The following is a 21,171-nucleotide window of genomic DNA, read 5'->3' as shown; positions in this document are numbered from 1 at the left end:
TGTGTACAAGTATAAATGTAATATGTTTATTAGTGTGCTGCATCAACAGGTCTTTTCCTGCTTGTGTACAGATGCCATATGTTTACTAGTGTGTTGCATCAACATGTCTTTTCCTGCTTGTGTATAAATGCCATATGTTTACAAGTGTGTTGATCAACATGTCTTTTCCTCCTTGTGTACAAATACCATATGTTTTTTGGTGCAATTTTTATTCATGAAAGTAATATTTGCTCAAGACAATATTTATATTCTTGTAAATGATTTTTGCAATACGTCTTATTACTATAAAAATTATTATTATTTAATTGTTGGTTCTTGATGATTGATTAAATTGAAAAGGGCATTTTTTTATAATGTCATGTTTTGTGCAAAGAAGCCAAAATGTGATTCAGTTTTTACTGTATAATTTATGTAACTTTTTGCTCATAGCAAAACATTGGATTTTGAATTATTTTTGTTCAGTCAGTGGTGCATGCATTCTTAGCTTTTCAGTAGGTTTAGACGAATAAAGTTTCTTAGTTTATATTTGCAGTTTTTGTTTTACTTTTAAAAAAGAAGATATTTTTTTCGGTGTGATGTCACTCGCATAAAGAAAATATTATTAGTGCATGTTGTGTTGTGCCTGGAACCCCCCCTCCCCACCTGAAAAATAGATTTACCAGTATTATTATTTTATTTTAATTTTGAAAAAGGTATATTATGGGATAATTGAAGTCTTGTGATTGTAAAATATCTATATCTGGCTCTGCTTTGGAACAACAAGGCAAATAATTAATGTTGTGGCTTGGAAAGAAAGTAAAAAGGTGGAAGTCTTCAAACCAGCAACCCTTCTTTACTCTGTGCAATGATGCAAGTTTTTAGGTACAGCATGCATCCCAGGAAATTTATTATAACTCAAAAACTAAACAAGATATTTTTGTGGAATTTTCTGACATTGTTGAAAACATATTTAGGATTCTTATGTGAAAATTTCAACAAATTATCTGGTAAAATGAAAAAATAAATGTGCATGCTGAAATTGAAGTTTTGTTTTTTACTTCTCTTCAAGAAAAAGAAGTCTCATCTTTAAACTTCTGCTATTTCTACCTTTATTATCTAATGTGAACAAAACTGATATGACTTTAAAGCTTATTTTCTTGGCTTTCTAACAATGTACAGTTCTTAACTGTTTTCTGGACAAATGAATACAATATTATTGATTAAATGAGGAAGCCTGTAAAATTGAGTGCATCCAGGTAGATGGCTCAGGACCAAGGGCACTTTCTAAGTCAGATGCTCTCAGGCGCTATGGGGTTAATATTTTTATCTTCAGTACAAATTCCACACGAAAATATTATTGTAACCCCTTCGAGTAAAGACGCCTTAATATGCAGTGCAAATCTATTAAGTCATATATACCACCCCTGGGCGACTATATTTAAAACAAACAAAAAATACTCTGTCATACACTTGTAGTTGTACTCATTCATTAAGCAACGCCCCGTTTTTTGTTGTTGTTTTTTTTTCTACAAAAGATTCGTCTGCCATGGTCATTATGGTCATTTCAAATGCTAGTTGGATTATGCATTTTTTTTCATAATATAACTTATTCAAGTTGAATATTTCTGTTAATGAAGTACACCACATAGTTTATTATAATAATCTAAATAACAAAATGCCAAGCCATTTGGCAAAAAGTTACCCTAGGTTCTAGATTCCGGTATTGCCAGCTCGATCTTGATTTCATATATAACCCATATTAGCAATACCAGGCTCTAACGAACAGCGGCAACTCGGGGGCGTTCTTCTTCTAAATTCTGCCTGGGGCGCTTCCATATTTGGAAGTCACACGTCACAGCTGTGTCCGCCTAGATCCATATTTGGAAGTCATAAGTCTCGTACGTCACAGGTTTGGCCGCCTGGAGCTGCCTTTCCCGCCTTGCGCTGAAGTTATCTCGTGCAGACGAGACAAGAAGCAATTTAAGTGGCTGACGCGGATTTAGAAGTTTGAATTGAAAATATATTGCACTCGAAGGTCAGTGCCACAATACAAGCAACATTCTGCTGTAAAAACTGATTTTCGTATAGCCATTGCGCAGCCCTTATAGTGGTATCGGGCATACAGTGTAGCTGTCAAATTTGGCACACGGCAAGCACGTGTATTGTGCACGTGTATATCTCAGGACTAAATGTTCTTTGACAAGCAAAAAATACAAAAAACATTGGATATATATCTTTTCTTTTCGAAGAATATTATTTATTTTCTCATTTATTTATTAAATACAGTAAATAAAATTAAATAAAGCAGAATTAAATTTGTTTTACGTTTCATTTTGGTCTAATGACATTCAACTGCAGTTTTACTGCGGAGTAGTTCTATTTGACTGACGGAAGCCTTACATGGCCGCTGGTCTTCAGAGCTAGTAAAAATGACTCCAAGGTATATTTAATATTTACAAGCTAATTTTTACGTTGCTCTGACACTCAGGGTACAAAAAGTACAACTTGTTAAAATTGAGATTAATCATCTGAAAATCTGTTGTATTTATAACGAAGATTATAGATAACAGATATATCGTCTTTTATGCGTGGTTTTGAACAACAGCTTATCGTCGTCTCCTCCAGCCTGCCACCAACTTCTGTAAATCTTGCTTTGGGAGCCGGTTCCATTCCCCAAATACTGCCTGGTGGAGCTCTCTAATGTTTCCCACTGGACGGTGTCTCTCATTTACAGCTCTGCCAATCATATCCCAAGCATGTTATATTTTACTGACATAATGCAAATCTGCAGGCCAATCCGCATTGGGGATATTATGTTGTTGCAGCGCCAAGTCCTGAGTTTCTATTTTTCTCGTTTTGCAGCTCATGTCAATCATATCTGCTAGTGGAAGTTGATCAACGGCGGTTTTTAGATGAAACCCAACTTCTTCTGTTGACTGTTTACTGACTCGAGCTCTTCCTCATCCAGCCAAATGTTTTTGAGTTGCATGGCCGACATGAACCGGTTCTGGTGGCTAAGTCTGACTACACGTATTATATCTTCTGCACTGATAAATGTCGGTCCAGAAAGATGCCTGTCCCTTACATGCTGGGTTTGGCGCAATTTTGATACCAGCCTGCCTTGCAATGTGTCTCATAGGCACCCATCTGATTCCCTCGTTGAGTCTTTTTCTGACCTTTTGTTAATACGATATTAGTATGTCCATGTAACTGGCAAAACTGGACGCTTCCCATATGACACACTCAAATTGTACGCCTAGTACATATTGTACTCTGTCAAACAGTGAATTGTACTGTCCAGTATTTTATAAAGAGAACAAAAGCCAAGTCTAGCTACATGTACTGTACACATTTTGCCAGAATAAAATTCTGGTAACTAAGAAAATACATATTGCAAAACGTAGGGTTAACAGTACGGCACTGAAAGTGGAAACAGTCCGTATCTCTACGTCATCCAGCGATGCATTCTGGGAATGATTTGAAGTCAGAATCGCGGATTATATGAGTAATTGACTTCCGGTTATTTTCATGCATTAATATACATTCAATTTTATTATTTACCTTATATTTTAAACATACATTTACCGCGATAGCATATTTTTATCTATTCACAACTGTTGGTAATATTTTTATGTATGTTAAACAGATTCATGCTTGACCAAACTTACTTTTTAATGAAAGGCATTCTGTTTCTCGTCAGGAAAAGACTTAAAAAATCGTGCAAGTTTTTTCTTTCTACCTAGATCCTCACGACTCATGTCTTTATTGTTATGCATGAAGTCATTTTGAAGAGAATTTAGGTCATGTTATTTTTTTTATAATTTCTGCCCTTGTTACGGACATCTAATGAGATATGATAGTTAATTTTTAAAATATGACATATATATGGACGGCATACGTAATTGTAGGGGTGTTCTGTTCAACTTATGAATACTTGCGGTAGGGAAGGAAAATGTTCATTAATTTAGCTAAAGGATTGCTGTAATAGGTAAAGTAACAAAAAATGAAATGTTATTTAAATAATATATCAATTCAAGAAGGTGAAAGGTCACCAAAGGTCAAACGTGAGGCATTTGCAGAAAAAAATTAACCAAAAATACAGTACGTATAATAAAGAGAATGGAAATCAGATTTATGTTTTGAAGAGTTTATTCTAGCAAGTAAACACAATAATGCTGGAGAGCAAGCTCTCTAGCTGCAAAAGGTCTATTTAAGCCATATATTTTAGTTCTAAGAATCATTCTTGTGAGTTTGAGTAAATAATACGCAAGTACGGCTTTCTTTTCGTGCATTTTTATCACATTTGATGCAATATTACATGCTGCTGTTTAGCATATTTTATTATGCACTACACGTTAAACAGATAATTGGCAAATGTAGTTAGCAAATTACTTGAGGTCCATGAGAGTCATAAGTCCCACAATAAAATGCAGGTGCTTTATAGTCAACGTTCGCGTCTGCCCTAACCCCAAGATAACTCCTCAAATCTTTGTTGACAGACGAGCGTGTTTGATCCATTCGAGGTTATTCGATTATAGGAGACGCGCAAGACTTGGAAAAGAGTTTGTGCCTTGAAGGGAGATAGTGTTCCATCTATGTACCCGACCTAAATCACGGACTCGCTGCATGGGGCTATGTTTGTTTACTCAACTTTTGCTGTTGCCATTGGAGAAAACGTCTGCTTGACTACTCTACACTACTGTTTTGTTATGAGGAGTTTTTATGAGACACTCACACAATGTTTATAATATATCCAGTACATAGATAAGGTCCCACCATTTATGCCCAAAATATTCTGACATTTCATTTGAAGCAAATTCCCTTGCGTTGCAACCGAATATATTTCCAGCAGTAACCCTTGCAACGAAAGAAAATTAAAACGAGGATACACATTTTGCATTTGGAACGCATACCCGGTATTTAATCATTTTGTTTTAGTGTCTAAAACGCTTTAGATAATATTAGGTTACGTTGGAGGAAGGGGGATAAAGTAGGATGAGGAATACCATGAGGATTGGGGTACCATAACAACGTACAATGAATCCTTTTCAATTAATATCAAACAGGGCTGTTAAGTACTTTTCAGATAGCCATGCACAAAAATGTCCACTCAAGTTAGCTTGTAAGTTTTAGTTTTTTTGTTTTTTTTTTTTTTTCAAATTTGTTCTTCTCACTTCGATTACAAATATTATATGCAGCTTTATCATTTTTCAATAATGTTTATGGTATTGTATGTGTGGCTTAATTGCTTCATACAAATTCTTGATGATGCCTTTTTGTTAACTGATAAATTCAATATATTGAACATATTGATAAATTCAATATGTTCAATTCAATACCTTAGTGTTTTAAAACTAAGTGCTACCCATGAAATCAAGAATGTATAACATTCTTGATGAAATACACTAAGTAAATTGAATACCCCACGGAATAATAAGATTTTTCAGCATAGATTATGGTATACATATCATTAACAAAGGATTGGTTGTTCAGTGTGCTACGGATTACTGCCCCTACTGGCCGTAGCTACATACTGTCCGTTTCATTATACATGTTACATAGATACATTGTACGTTAAATGTTACTTATTTTGGACCCATGAGGGTAATGTGTAGATCCCTGTTTGTGCTTTATGACCACAATGCTGCATAAATTTCAAACCAAGAATTGATCCTTAATCTTAGCACTAAAAAAAACAGCTACGTATTCATCTCGACCAGAGCGCTTAATGATTTCGATGGCTTAGAACAAAAGGTGCTGAATTTAACGTCTTTGTTTATCACCGATGCTACATTCGATGTAAACTTGCTCCTTTTTGCGATGAGAACCAAATTATACCAAAATAAAACAGAGACTTGTGCTTTCTTTCAACGTTGTCCAATATCAGTGGAAGATAGTTCCAATCAATTTAGTACAATGTGCTTTGTCAAAGTAGGCCCCTTGCCTCATCTTCATCCCACTTAGTAGCTGCTGTCTTGGGCAATTAGGGTACGTACTCAGTTCCAATATTGGGTTTTATATGTCAAGTTTTTAAAATTATTTTAGTTCTTTCAGTGACGGGAAAATTGTGCCTTTGATTTAAAATTGCTTTTGATTGTAACACTACATGTACATGTATATTGAACAGCTTGCTTAAAACTATAAATGTTTTATCAGTCCACGCGCTAAAGTTAAGAGTAAGAAAACCATAGACTTCAGTAAATCTTACAGATGTTAAGCTCACCTTCACTGGAATAATACACGGTTCAAAATTAATGATTTGTCCCCTCTGCGATCCTATTCTTTTTCGGCGATAAAGGATCTCTTCCGAGGAGGTACCACTTTCATTCAATCGACCCTCAGAACAGCTGCAAGATTTTGAAAAGGCGATGCTGCAGGCAAAAGTGGTTTTTGTATCGGCGAATTCGGGTGCACGTGTAAAAGTTATCTGTCTGTTGTTGACTGATGGTGGCTCCAAAGTTGACTGTAACTATTGACTTATGTGCAGAAAGCAAAATCTCAGTTGGGGACCACAGTCCAAAGATTAGCTGTCCGATCGTGCCGACCATGTGTTTGTGACTACCAGAACAGGGCTAATCTGTTTTGTTTGAGTGAACCGTACAGAGGTAAGTATACACGGTATGCATAAATCTGTTTGGATAGATGTTGGTCGACTCGGGTCTGCCTAAACAATTTCGGATTTCTCTAATATATATGTTGCTTTTCAAATAGGAAATATCCAATGTAGATCCAAGTGTCACATAGCATTCATTAATAAAATCAGCAGTGATCAGTCCAGCTCAGGCTGTATCACATACTCTAGATTATTTAATTCCCAGGCCTACCCAACTACCAAACTCGGCACCTACGGATCCAGAATAAACCGGTATAACAGACCACACTACCCGTTTTCAAGGTGTGTGTCAGATCGCATTACAGAGTATCAGCCACCACACCGATTTTGCCTGGTGCGCGATGTGATCCTAGTAATAGATAGACCCCGAGTCAGCGAGGGTTATGTGGCATACACGAGTGCGAAGCACGTGTGGATGTCACATAACCCTCGCTGACGAGGGATCGATCTTATTTAGATCATTGGCGGGTTATAACGCATTCATGCGAGACGTGCGGTTATGCGAGTTACACCACGTCTGAATCTTTTGTTCTTCACTTCCACCGTGGTCTAAAGCGGGGTTGGAAAGTAGTGCATATCATCTAGATTCATGCGCTGCTGCGCAATTTTTAACATAAAATTTAGGTTCGAACATAGCCAATGATGTTTTGTAAATAAGAACATGCAAACTTATATATTCATTTAGAAAAGTAGACCTAATTTTGATAGCGGAAGCATATTCTGTCGGGGGTTAAATATTTTCTGGACGAGATTCAGTGAGTCGTCTGTCGCCATGTTGTCACTCGGAACTACTCCGATGTCTCCGCACTCGACAATAGTATGGAGCTTGCGGAATGAGCCGAGGATTGCCGATTTTCATGCTGTATTCATACGACTCCTACTTGACGAAAACGAGGCGCGATACCCGGATGACAGGTAGGCTTACAAAATTTGTGATGGGGTATGATACTCTGTAATGCGATCTGACACACACCTTGAAAACGGGTAGGGTGGTCTGATATACTGGTTTATTCTGGATCCGTAGGTGCCGAGTCTGGTAGTTGGGTAGGCCTGATTCCGAGAGGCCGAAGAGAGGTGGCATTTACTAGAACACATTCAGTTCAGCTTTATGACAATACAGCTGCTAAAGCAAGCACATAGTAAGTATTAATACTGGCTGGCTAAAGCAGGTTGCTAACCACTGAATTATTAGTGACTTCACTAACATAGACTGTAGTCAAAGTAGATGAATTAGTGTCTTCTAAGGAGGACTATGTGATATGGCGCATAGCTAATAGATCATCACATACAGGAAAATACGTTTGTAAAACACCTTAAGCGGTATAAAGCTGGTAGAGATCTCTTGAAAGGTTGAGAGAGAGAGAGAGAGAGCACTTTGCATGGCGTGTTTTGAGTATCCGACCTAGTTATGTAAAATTTGCCAATGATTATCTCCAAAGCAGTATGTCCTATGCAAAATTTGTATTTTTGACAATTCTGTGCCCCTTAGATTCAAGCATAAGAAATTTATTATATTAAGTTTTCCGTAGTTGTTTGCAAGATATAGTTAGAATCTAATGCAAATGTTCTAACCCATGAATTTTATGCCTAAAATAGCTTTATGAAAGATGGTTTAAGTATAATTTTAATTTAAATATGCCTGTCACTTGGATTTCAGTCCGGCTTAAGCTGATTTCAAATTCACTTAGGCACATATCAGTCTGGTTTGGACAAGATTGTGATTTAATTTCATCTTTAGGCATAAGTTACAATAGACCTTTTTCATCTTTTCCGGAAATGGAAATTACATTGTGGGTAGGGGAGCCCTGCTATGTCGAAACACTTACAGCGGTGCTAAAAACCATGGCTGGGTGTACGTGCTTTTTGTCCCGCTGCTACAATAACAGTAAGCGAGATCGACACATGAGGTTTAATAAATTCCAAACAAACCCGTTAGAATGAAAAAAAAAAAGGTAGAAAGAAAGGAAAATATAGCAGGTTTGGATCAAAAGCAGGGCACCGCGTTTGCGCTGAGCATTTCGAAGGCGGGAAGAAAAACTATAACAGGCCCGTAGCCAGCAATTTCAAAAGGGGGGTTCTTTTTCTGAAAAAGTGGACCTTTTCCATAAAAACTTTATGTACCTAGAGCAAATTTTACCCAGAGTGGACGTTTTTCCAGCAAAAGGGGTGGTTCTTTCGAACCTCCCGAGCCCCCTGGCTACGGGCCTGTATAATATTAGGAGATCAACGGTGCTCTGCCCTGGCCTGCAAACTCCCCAGATATGAACCCAATTGAAAATATGTGGGCGGAAGTAACTCACAGAATTAATAGCTATGGTCATCGGCCCGCAAATAGTGATGAAATACGACAGGTAAATATCAATGCGTGGAATGATATCCCCATCCAAACAAAAATCTTGTCACAGGATAAGCCATGTAGGATGAGGGCGCTGCAAGCGGCCGTTGGAATTAAGTCATACCCGCTATTGATGACTTTTCATGATTTACTGTAATGAGTTCTTTGACTGTGTAACATATCACTGTTCGAAGGCTATCATTTTCTTTAATACCTTAGCTTAAAATTAATACTGACATCAAACTGTTGAAATGGCTTTCTGGGGGTGTTCTTTTCTTTTGAATGACATCTTATGTCATATTTGATATTATTGACTAAAATATTTCACAATAGAAAACTGGATATCACTCATCACTCAATGACATACTTTTTTGATGAATCAAGCCAAAAAAAAAATTTTAATAAGTAGTAACCATATATATACATGTATAATACTCACTGTAATCATAACTGTATAATACTCACGGTAATCATAACTGTATCCATAGACAAATCCAGACTGACGAAGCCATTCATGTGCAGGTAGGCCAAGGCGTCCGCCAGTTGGATTAGACAATCTACCGGTTCCTTGAGTAAATAATGGACCAGCTGACTCCGGAGGACTTTAGTTGCGCCCTTGTCACTGCTGAGGACCCTCAAACTGGTCAGACGCGGGGTCATGATAAGAGCTGGCAGTTCGTTTGTTGAATCCAAATAAGTACCCAGTATGGTGGGAATGAATCTCCTCTTTTGTTGCTTCATTTTTCTGGAAAAGAATAATTTGTCCTTGTGTTATGTCCTATTCAATGTATGGTGCCAGCCTCTAGGTTTAAGAAAGGAAAAACTGCATTGAAATTAGCATAGGAAATGTTTAAGGCAAACAAGTGGCAACTTCTTATTTCTACACACCTCATTTCAATGATTTCCTCACGAACTTGCTTCTCACATGTAGCCCATTTATATCGTTTTAAAGATATCTTGAGGGATTGACCCTTTGGAGATTTTAAGATGGCAGGGAAAACTTCAGTCCAGTTCCCTTTATATGACGTTTGCCCTTGCACATATTTGATGTCTGCTTCCACATCTGTCTCGTTATAATCATACGAGAAAAGATGTGTAATAGCAAAATCTTCCAGCGCACGGTTAACTCTGGTAAACTTCTTGACGACAGGATCATAGGTGGCGATCAGCTGCTCCTTAGACCGTTGGTCTTCTTTAATGGTCTGCATGTAGTCTCGTGTTGATGATATAAGCTGTGGAATGGACTCGCGCATCATCTGTAGATGGTTCCTGGCCTCTTGGAGTTGAGCATCGACATAGGCCTTTGTAACATCAGGCTTAGCCATTATTTTCAAAGCCTCGGATGATCTGTCTCGAAGAAATTCACATTTCTTCTGGTCATATCACTTTAAGATTTGTTTCTCTTTCCTCTTCCTTACATGTTTTTTTACGTCAACAAAAAGAAATGCCGGTGACGCGAGAAGCATACCCAACGCACCAATGGGTAAAATGATTGGTGAAAATAAACCGAGTGCAATTTTTTCACCTAGTTTTAAGTCTACAATCGACATTTTGTTCACCTCATTGTCCATTAAGTCTTGCAATTCCATATAGGCCGCCAAATCTTCACTTTTCCTGGAATCTGTTTCCGAGGACCTCTCCAGCATGTTTTCAATCATACGCAGCTCAGATTCAATTAACTGGAATTTTTCAGTGAATTTCTTAAACAAGTCCTTTTTCAGGGTTTCAAAATGTTTTTGCTCCGTTTCCCAAGAGCTGATGGCATCAATGATTCTTTTACAAATTGCATCTTCTATTCTACCTTCTAAATAGTTCCAACCAATCCCATAAGGAGCTTCGGCATTGGTCCAAGAGGTAACTCGAGCACAGACAGGATCGCTGCTAAGATATTTAGATAAAGAATCAGTAATGGTTTCACATTCTTTATAAAGGTGGCCCTCTAGTTTTTTCAAAATATCTTCCGACTTTTTCTCAAGTCTGTCCAACCGTTCCTTTTGCGAGTTGTGCTGAGCCTCAAGTTCATCCCTAGTCAAATTGGCAGAATGAAGATACTGCTGGGCATAATCTATGGTGCGCTCTACCATATGTTTGCCCCATCTAAAATAAACATAGTATAAATAACCTGTATTATGGAAAATATTTTAAACAGTCTCATGGAACTGGCCTAGAATCATATAAATGTAAACGCAGATTACATACAGATATGGTTTAATAACACAATGTTAAATTGGGAGTCGCATTATTATTCAGGATCACGGAATGAGTTCGTTGAATTTTACTTAAATAAATAAATAAATAAATAAATAATGTAAACTTAAACACACCGTTGCACATGCTCTGTCCTTCTTTGCAAACTCACTGGAATCAGGGCCTTGATGCCTCTGACCAGCTGCCTGTAGTCGTGAGTCACGTACCCAGCCTGACTGTGCTGCCACGCCATTTTAGCAGAAAGGGTAAATATCTGCTTTGATGAATCCATGGGCCGTTTCCAGCCCTCACTCACTGCCAAACGTACATTCTCTAAAGCCTTTTCCCTTGCGTCCTCTGGCACCAGATCCCAGCGGTTGCAGACAAAAATGGCACAGCCAGGGTCAAATATTGGCTCTCCAGCAGTATCTTTCATATCTTGAAGTTGCCGCAGCAATTTTTGGAGCTACAGAAAGAACATCAGATAAAGCAGATGCTATCATATGGTCTTTGTACACTTGAAATCGTTTCATTTATTCTCTCATCTTCAAACAAGAAAGAAAAGGCTATCACACATATAAGATTAAATGGGAAGTGTTGGAAGTAAGCTGAAAATAATTTCTGAAAACCAATATGATTTTAAAATTATTAAAATGTTTAAGTCAATTTAGCGAAGATATCATTCCTGACTGTTGGTGGCCTTTTTGGATTTTAAACAGTAAAACATGAAATCAGAAAAACTTCGAGTCACACGTGGGCTGGAATAGTGGTATGAGGCTAGTTTATGAGTATTTTATATACAGTTTGATCAAAAGCCTGATCAAGCCTGACTCATCTCAATCTGCCAGTCCTCTTTCCTTCTTATTGCACAGCCTAGAGCATCGCAAAAATGCTGTATGGGATTCGAACAAGGAGAAAAAGCAGGCTTGTCTATTTGCCCGAGAGGGGTCATGATGGTTCGACCTTCATTATGACTACCACCGTTGGCAAGTTCTAACCCAAAAAGTATTAAGCAAACCTACTAGTATCCCAAAATTGACATGGAACAAGGAGTCTTATATCAGTACTATGAAAAAACAACTACATTTTATCGGAAAACCAAACGTGCACCACGTGAAGGCAATGAAGTTGATGGGTCCATTATAATGTGGGTTCTTCTGTTAGGTGAAGAAAATTTTGTCTGAGTCCTCTGAGAAAAATCTGACAACTGGTCTTTGACTACCCATCTGGTAGAGCATACGATCCTTCCAGGTTGTAGTCTTAGGTGGGAAACCACTGCCGATGCCTGATCACACATATTCCTTTGACCTACCGCTGGATGATATTACGATTTATCTCAGGAAGCTACAGTATCTACTTTTCACACCTCAAGCCTTAAACAAATCAAGGACTATATCCAATGAAGATCTGTTAAAACAAAACAACCGGAGAAGCGTTAGTAAAGTCATCAGGAAAAGGAGATGGAAATGGATTGGCCAAGTTTCACCACAAAAGTAACCATGTACTAGACACCAGAGGGACACAGAAAAAGAGGCAGACCTAAGACCACGCGGAGGCTGAAACAACTGAGGGAAACTCGGGGAATCATTCAACACCTGGCTCGTGACAGAGCGCAGTGGGAGATCTTTGTCGGTGCCCTAGACGCCTGACTGCGTGAAAGTATATAGTAGTAGTACCTACAACAGCACTAGACAAAACTGACATGCGACTCCAACTTCGAGTCAAAAATGCACACGACCCATCAGTGTGATCAGATATGTTACATACTCAAAAGGTAATCAAATCTAATCAGCTCTTGTGTATTAAGAAGGTAATTATTACACTTATACCATTGTGGCGATAGTTAAGCTGTGTTCATGTTTCTGACAATAATTACGGTGAACTTTGAAATTAAATCATATCCTGTTCTCGAAATATTCCATTATTTTAACGAGGGAGTAAAAGGGTGAACATATTTATATGGTGATTGGCGGTCACTTAAAAGAAGTTCATGTTCACCCCGCAAGAATTCTTTGCAACTTTAAGTATGTTGATATGAATATTTTTAAGCAATACACACTCAAATGCTTTTAATGCAATTTTGTCTGGGGGAAACTGCACAAGTTTATTGCCAGCAATATTATTGGAGAATTGAGAAAAGCTTTGATTACAATATCAGTGCAGTTTACGTACCCTATCTTCTTGTACTCCGCCTGACTTATCAGTCATAATGACATAAATGAAGGCAAAGACGTCATTGTTGGCGATGAAGTGAAGAACCACGTCATCCATGACACCACTCTCACCAATACCAGGGCTGTCGATGATATACACACCACTCTAAGGGTATAATACGATTTTGTTTATGTATTTTGTAGATACTTAATATGAAGGCATCATACCTTTGACAGTAAGTTTAGCCATTTTCTGTAAAAGTACATGTATATACCAGTTCCCAATTTAGTTTCATGTCACAATTTTAGACGTACATAGAGATAGATCTTTAAGAAACAAAAATTATACATCATTTTCCATATGCCCTGTCTTTATGAAATACGTCATTACCTTTAACAGTTCAAATGGCAAATAAACATCAACAGTGCACTTTTCCTGTTCATCCTCCCTCGCTGCACCTTTAGGAAATAGAACAGGCTCCAAAGCCGAGCACAAATCATCAGGCTTCTTTATGGGGACTTCCGACGACTTTCTGCTGCCGTCAGGTTGGTGTGTCACTTTGAATACTCTAGGTTCTTCTCCATACTTTATTCTTGTGATCGCTGCTGTGCAGCTTAAATGGGCTTCCGGTAGGATCTTTTTGCCAAGGAGAAGGTTCAAAAGCGTGCTCTTCCCCGAAGAAGTTTCGCCTAGAATGTGAAAAGCCTTGTAAGTGAAAATAACATGATAAAAACCTTCATAACACATTGGTAACAATGCCTTGACGAAGCACTTTTTGCATTACATAATATATATATATACTATATATATGTATACTATATATATATATTATGTAATGCAAAAAGTGCTTCGTCAAGGCATTGTTACCAATGTGTTATGAAGGTTTTTATCATGTTATTTTCACTTACAAGGTGAAGATAACAAGTGAAAATAACATGATAAAAAGTGAAAATAACATGATAACAAGTGAAAATAACATGATAAAAACCTTCATAACACATTGGTAACAATGCCTTGACGAAGCACTTTTTGCATTACATAATATATATATATATATATATATATATATATATATATATATATATATATATATATATATATATAATAAGGCCAAAGTGATAAACAAACAATCAAATACATACAGTAGTAATAAAAATTAAGTTTCCGTTGTACGACGTTTTAAAAGCGTCAGAATGTTTTAATCCCTATCCTATGAATAGAAGGGGGCGGACAAACAATGGAGAGCCGTCTAATCCCTTCAAAATTCGAATGCCAAAACACAATAGTTTAGACGTAATAACACACAATACCTTAGGCGAGTGAACCCCATGACGCCTGTTTCTGTGGTCCAGCGCGAGCGCGACAATCCGCTGTGACCAGGTGTAATTAACAGCAGGATACATCAGCCAGAAGGTGCCTATTGTTTGTTGCGGCGATAGGATTATAGCTTTAAGATGCTAGAACCCATGCTAACGAGTGCCACTCCCGTGGCCACCTATCCTTTTGTTCACTAGCTTGGCACGCGCAGCAGATCATGTTTTAATTAAGTGTTGCAAGAAAACTGCTAGTTTAATTTAGTATCAGTTATTTTATTCAATATGAAGTGTTCTGTGGTCAAAATTGAATTTGATATACATGTATCAGCAACGTACATCAGCATGATCAACAAATCACCCCGTCTCAAAAAGTTTAAAGATGCTCCGTACACAAATTTCCATCATCGCTACCTGTGTAAAAATAGATAACTGTTTAGAAATAACAAAGAAAGAAACATTATTAAAACAATTTTTTCACATTACAAGCTGACGTGTTGCCTCAATTACTACATTAAGTTACATTTTATATAAAATAATAGAGCGAATCCGTAAAAGGATAATAATAGAAAGTCTTAATAAATAAATAAATAAATAAACAGGCCCGCAGCCAGGGGGAGTTCGGGAGGTTCGAAAGACCCCCCTTTTGCTGAAAAAAGGTCCACTCTGAAAAAAATTTGACATAATTAGATGGGGATTTTCCGGTAAAAGGTCCACTTTGTCAGAAAAGGACCCCCCCCCCCCCCCCCCTTTGAAATTGCTGGCTACGGGCTTGATAAATAAATAAATTATTTAAAGAATAAAGTAAATAATAAGATGACATTAAGAATCAAATAAAAAAGATAGATAGAAATTAGATGGTATAAATCATTAAATAAAAGATAAATTATTTTAAATAATTTCATAAATAAATTTTGATTTAATAATTAAATGAATAAATCGCTGTGAAGTCTACCCACTATCAGGGCCACAGATAGATTTTCACTAGTTGCCAGTATAGACAGATATGTATCTGTTTATTTGATGGGACTTTTTTGCACGCGCGTTAGGGGAACGAGCATATAAACTAATTTCTTTTAAGATTAAAGTGAGTGTCCTATCATTTGAAAGCCAACAAAATATTTCATCCACATTAGAGAAATTAGCCTCATAATTACATTTGTAAATGTATAACCGGGTGTATGTAACTCTTCGCTGTTCAGTAACAGTTATAAAGGAAAGTTAGATTTTGCTTGTATAAAACACACTTTTTATTCTGATAAAAAACGACTGCGCACGAAGCATAATGATATTAGGCTTTCGATGATGATTGTGCATGAAACATCAAGTCATTTTTCCTTTTCATAATAGTGCTGGGCACCCAGGTGTTGAATCTTTTACTCGACGTGCATCTCCTAATATTGTATAGGCATGATTTCAGGTTGTTCTCGAGCGATGACGATTGCGTTCAAAATGGGTTGTTTGCAGCATAAGTGATGTGAATAAACCTAGCTTACTAATTAACTATTACCAAAGTAAAGCAGGGCTTTAGGTTCATCAGCCTAAGATTTATTCAATATGGGCAGTTAACTTGGACCAGTCTTGTTTCATTAACTTTGCGAATGAAAGTCTCCGTCGTTAACGTAAATTTCCAATATGATTTTACATCACTTATCTGATTTAACAATCTTATTGTTTAGGCTTTGTTTAAGGTTGCATGAGAACAGATAATGATCGCGTTTAACAATAGATTGAGGGCTATAGTAAGTCCTTCCTCTTTGGGCGATGTCTAAGACTGTTAATTCAACGTACATAAACATGTAGTGTGACCACACTGTCAGCCATCCCCCTTGTTGCACGTTGCAAGCGATTTGTCTCATAACTATGACAAGGCGTTCTTTTTTCTCGTTGTTGTTTTAAAACGGACCACTTTGTTAAGGCTAATTGCTTAGCTCATTGCGCGTCATATGTACTTAGCTCTTTGCGCGTCATATGTAAACGCTAAGATATGAATGTTATACGGGGTAGTTGATTGTTTTGCCCGGGCGCTGCACTTATGCTTTCTTACTAGAGCGATCTAGAACAAGTCGCTAGTTTGCCCTGTTTGTAACTGTAGCAAATATGTTCGACATGCCGTTTCTGCACGACAGCCGGAGACACAGTAATTGTATAAGGCATGGTTTAAGCTTGTTCGAGAGATAATAACAGTCGCGTTTAACAAAAGATAGTAAGACCCCCTCCTCTTTAACTGATGTCTTACACTGTTAATATTGACCGCACTTTCATATATTATGTAATACACTGACAGACTTTCCCCTGTTGCACGTTGGCGTTGGATTGTACTTGTGCCTCTGTCAATGCACCTCATTTAGTTTAAATATTTTTACCGAATAAACCTTTGTGGTTTAGAGTTATAAGTTTAGTAGTAGGAATAGGATGGTTGGACAAAAAGCTTCTAGTCAACTGGCTTAGACCTAGGGTGTGATGCTGTTATCATCCGAGGAAACACCTACACTGAATCCTCTTCCTGAAATCCCCCTAGCTGAAACAAAAAATGCCCCTTGAACCGGTCCATTTTTACAGCGTCGAATCATTTTTGATATCATTGAGCGTCTTTAAACGAAAGCTTTTAAGTGACAAAAACAGAACCGTGTGGTGATTGTTTATTAAAGCGTAGGTTTATTCATCATGATCTATTTTGTAAACAATACATGCCTAAATTTTACTTGGATTGATCATCGTCACTGTTTGGCTACTCGCCTATAATGCGTGCTGAACGACAGACAACTTATAAATATTATCTGTGTTACTGTGTATTTGTCCAAGTTAAGATAAAACGGTGTCGGTGATTTAATCCATCGAACATATTTATATTTCTTCTTTTAAAACCAGTGTTAGGTTAACATCAAGTCAAATTAAGTAAAGCTAAGTAAAGCCTGTTTCTAGTTCATCCACGCTATAAATACATGAAGGATAACAAGTCTCTAGCCAATTAACTTTCACGATGCCCTGTGCTTTAGAGTCCCATGTTATACAAGCAAATGAGTATGGCCTGAGAGAAATATAAATATGAGGCCGTGTATGAAGATGTTTCAAATAATAAGAATCAAGAATTTAAACATGTTAGGTACATGCACATCATTTAATAAGTCATTTCACAAAAATGGCATCTAATTTTTCAGATAAACCTCCACTTTTATCGATCTCAGCGCCTTGTCTGATGTTTACATGTAGGCGGTATACTCCAATATTAATTGCGAACAATATCAACAGCGACTCGAGATCGTTGCCTGTCTTTCACACTTTTACACAAACCCATGAAGGGTTAATAAAAGGATTCGCGTTGCGACATCTATCTCTTTCTTTCGAACAAGCAAATTAAGGGCTGACCCGAAGTAAGCTGGCATAACTAATTTCTCTTTGACTGTACAAGGGTATATTGTAATTACTCCACTTGGTAGCCTCCATTGTCTTGTAACAGTGACAAAGAATGTGTTTTCACACGCTAGTTTACATAACTCCTTTGCCTTGTGTCTTTATCAAGGTTATAATCAGTTTGAATAGGTTGTCTTGCCTCACTTAAAAAGGGAGTTGTTCTTCACACTGGTTTTTGCCTAACTTTCGAAATGAATTTGTTTTTAACGTAAAGAAGTCCAATACCCCTTTCACGACTCAGTCATTGTACAGCATATTGTAATTGATATTTAAAAAAGTTCATAACTTGGACCGGAGTTTGATATACAGTGTACTGTAGCTACAGTGGCATTCCTCAAGTTGGGTCTGCTGGGGGAGGGGGCATTTAAATGATAAACGAAGAAGTCCACCTGTAAACAGCAGCGGTTTAAATGATCGCTATCTCGGTTCCTTTTTCTTTGACAGCATCATAGAAAATGTTAAGGGAGAAAGTCACACATACCCACGGCGTTGTTTTGTCTTCAGCATTTCCTCCTTCCTGCTTACTGCAATTATTATCGTCAATTAATTAAACCGAGAAAGCAATTAAATGATGGCACATTGAATATAATCACTATGTGCATTTCGCTGAGTGTAAACAAGATCTAGCGAAACCTTTTAATTCAAAATAAATTTATATGTGATTTCACCTCTGTCGTTTGTGTTATTTCAAACAAAACGATTTCCTGAAAGAGCAACTTTAAAATGTATTTCTATTCAGCAAAATAATGTAATTTAATACAACTATGAGTAATGTATTTAAACTACGGCCGTATATGCGATGGCCATGTGGGATTATAATTGCATACCTTGATGCAAAACAGTCTATCGTTTCTCCCACTGCGAGTCCCTTTAATTAATGTATTATATTACACTTTACCCTTTTTATTTGACACTGTCTCTGTTTCTCTCCCATTTTCCTTTCTCTTGTAAGAAGGAGGGCAAATAATTAAGCATTCAAAATATGCATCACCAATCTTCAGAAAAGAATGAGTGAATGAACCATTGGGCTGGCCCACAACGTCCGACACAGCAGAATAAAATAACAGCTTTCACAGATTTAACTGCAGTTAGCTGTATACCGTCACTATATACATAATCCGCTGCACGCGCGAAGCTGTTGAACAAAAGGATAGTTCTCTATGGAAGACCTTTTGTTTACATAAGTACTCTAAGGGGGCGTGCCTAACCAGGCGACAAGAGGGTTAGGCTAGTCACTATATTCCGTCAAATTCGTTTAGCGACCCTATCATTATCACACTCCCTCTATTGTATTTTCTGACGTTATAATTGTATCTAATCTTCTTACGTTAGATGGAATAAATGCACACATACATAATCTTATGACTGTATGTAAAAAGCAATGTTTGATACATAAATGAATGAACCGATAATGCGAAATAATGCGAAATAATGCGAATAGAATTGATTGAAAAAAATTAAAAATTAATGACCCAATCTAGAAACATCATATGGATAAAATACATGTATTTATTATGAAATGTGCGTATGCGTGCTTGCATAATCATCGGATATTGTGATTGTGTTCCTTTTTACAACTGCACTGTAATAATACAGTTGAGCTCAGAAAAACGCTCCAGGTTGTTATCTGTCCGTTACTCACTTGTTAACAGCAATAATTATAAGGTATTAGAGCCGACATCTCTGGGGATAACACCCCTGGGTAACTCAACTACTGGCTGACGATAACACAGTGAGCAAACATGTGTTATACGTAAAAAAAGTATTTCTACCAGTTAAGTTATAAAAAGGCTGTTACTTTTGGTAACATCTAATTTATTCTGAGCTCAGTTGTATATATAATTTTAATGACATATTAGCAGAGGAAGAGTATTAACTGCCCAATAATTTGATTATAAACAATGATTTGTTTGATTAACAACTCCTACCTGCTACAAGTATTGGGCAGTTACCAGTTTCGAGCATGGTGATCCTTTTACGCACGTTTGTGTCTGCGCTCTCAGATACAACATTCTCAGCTTCCAGTCTCTTTAAGATGCTCAAGTCAAGTAATGGTAGGGACTCCTTAATGGTTTTAAAGATCGACTGAAGTGCATTTCGTCTTTGCGTATCATTCTCTCGTAGCTCAGCGAAAACATCAGCATCCTAAAATTATATATTTATATAAACATACACAGTGACTTTTGCACCCTGGCGTCCAACAATATATTCAATGTAACCAACTGGTATAAGGAAAACGAGGATCAACAGTTCCACGTATCAAATATGGAGGACCCTGCATGAAAGAAGACCCGACAAATCCGCAGATGGGCTCCCCGCCTCCACACGCGCCTTTAAACTGATTAAATCGCGAGCACAATGTTTAATTGCTGGACCCCTGCAATGGCAGAGCGTGTGGAGACGGAGAAACCATAAGCGGATTAGTCGGGTCTTATTTCAAGTAGAGTCCGCCATATTTGATCCGTGGATCAGAAGATCCTCGGGTCTTCTACATGTATTCTGAATGGCCTCTATGTGTACAAAACAAAAGTAAACGTGAGTATATTTGAATAAAAGAAAGACACAGACTATACCTTTTCCAATCTGGGAACTTAAGAGTGTTCTGCCTCGAAATGTAAGCGAAGCCTTTCTTTTAGATCCTGTAGATCTTCAATGTCGTCAGAGTATATCTCAAAACGATCGCAAATATCAAAGGCCTCCACGGAGTCATTCAAAGACTCGATGGTGTCTAGAGTTATGTCACTTATGTTTGCCATTGCTGCTACGGCCTCGTATTTCCAAGTATTTTGTGTTTTCAGTTATTTACCTAAAAATGATAAAGATGTGAATGGGTCCTCGTTTTTTTAAAAGAGAAAATGTACTATTATCTGTGCAAAAATTAGCTTAAAAGATTCCGGGCCTTGAGAGTAATACAAAAATGCTGGTGATTATGGTGATTATAATAATACTAATAATAATCATAATAATAATAGTTTATTAGGTAAAATTGGAAACCTACGGTTGAAGTTGTAAAAAGTATGTTTAAAAGAAAATCGACAATAAACTTTAAATTAAAAAACAACAGATGTGGTGTTTCGCCGAATTTGCAAATTTCGTAAATGGAAGTATCATCAACATCTGGACAACAAGTTTTTCAGGTCATTGATCATTGCAAGGAATAGAGTTAGGCCTAATTT

The 21,171-nt window shown here is 37.2% G+C and overlaps 4 protein-coding genes and 1 long non-coding RNA gene across 5 annotated transcripts in view; 1 reads left to right on the top strand and 4 right to left on the bottom strand.

The window, feature by feature from the left end:
• LOC147761251 (uncharacterized) overlaps positions 1-6,735 on the bottom strand; it is a 50,671-nt gene extending 43,936 nt beyond the window's left edge. Inside the window, exon 1 of the mRNA XM_087015751.1 lies at positions 6,203-6,735. The gene's annotated coding sequence lies outside the window, so the exon portion shown is untranslated. The remainder of the gene's footprint in view (positions 1-6,202) is intronic.
• LOC147761246 (uncharacterized) overlaps positions 1-21,171 on the bottom strand; it is a 381,866-nt gene that overhangs the window by 271,458 nt on the left and 89,237 nt on the right. The window lies entirely within an intron of this gene.
• LOC106170899 (uncharacterized) overlaps positions 6,196-21,171 on the top strand; it is a 28,051-nt gene continuing 13,075 nt past the window's right edge. Inside the window, exon 1 of the mRNA XM_087015069.1 lies at positions 6,196-6,584. The gene's annotated coding sequence lies outside the window, so the exon portion shown is untranslated. The remainder of the gene's footprint in view (positions 6,585-21,171) is intronic.
• LOC147761250 (uncharacterized) lies at positions 9,372-10,252 on the bottom strand. The gene is made up of 2 exons (XM_087015070.1): positions 9,816-10,252; positions 9,372-9,672 (listed from the first exon to the last, which is right to left on the bottom strand). Exons 1-2 carry the CDS (start codon positions 10,250-10,252, stop codon positions 9,372-9,374), a joined length of 738 nt encoding a protein of 245 aa, XP_086871196.1.
• LOC106166322 (uncharacterized) lies at positions 10,310-20,156 on the bottom strand. Its single transcript, XM_087015845.1, has 5 exons — positions 19,924-20,156; positions 13,659-13,957; positions 13,287-13,433; positions 11,252-11,580; positions 10,310-11,024 (listed from the first exon to the last, which is right to left on the bottom strand). The coding sequence occupies exons 1-5, from the start codon at positions 19,958-19,960 to the stop codon at positions 10,310-10,312; spliced, it is 1,527 nt and encodes a 508-aa protein (XP_086871971.1). The 5' UTR covers positions 19,961-20,156.

Source organism: Lingula anatina, chromosome 6, assembly GCF_051362555.1.
Source record: "Lingula anatina isolate TDL-2025a chromosome 6, LinAna3.0, whole genome shotgun sequence".
NCBI lineage: Eukaryota > Metazoa > Brachiopoda > Lingulata > Lingulida > Lingulidae > Lingula > Lingula anatina.
The sequence above is the reverse complement of the archived record's forward strand: the minus strand, read 5'-3'. Positions and strand labels throughout refer to the sequence as shown.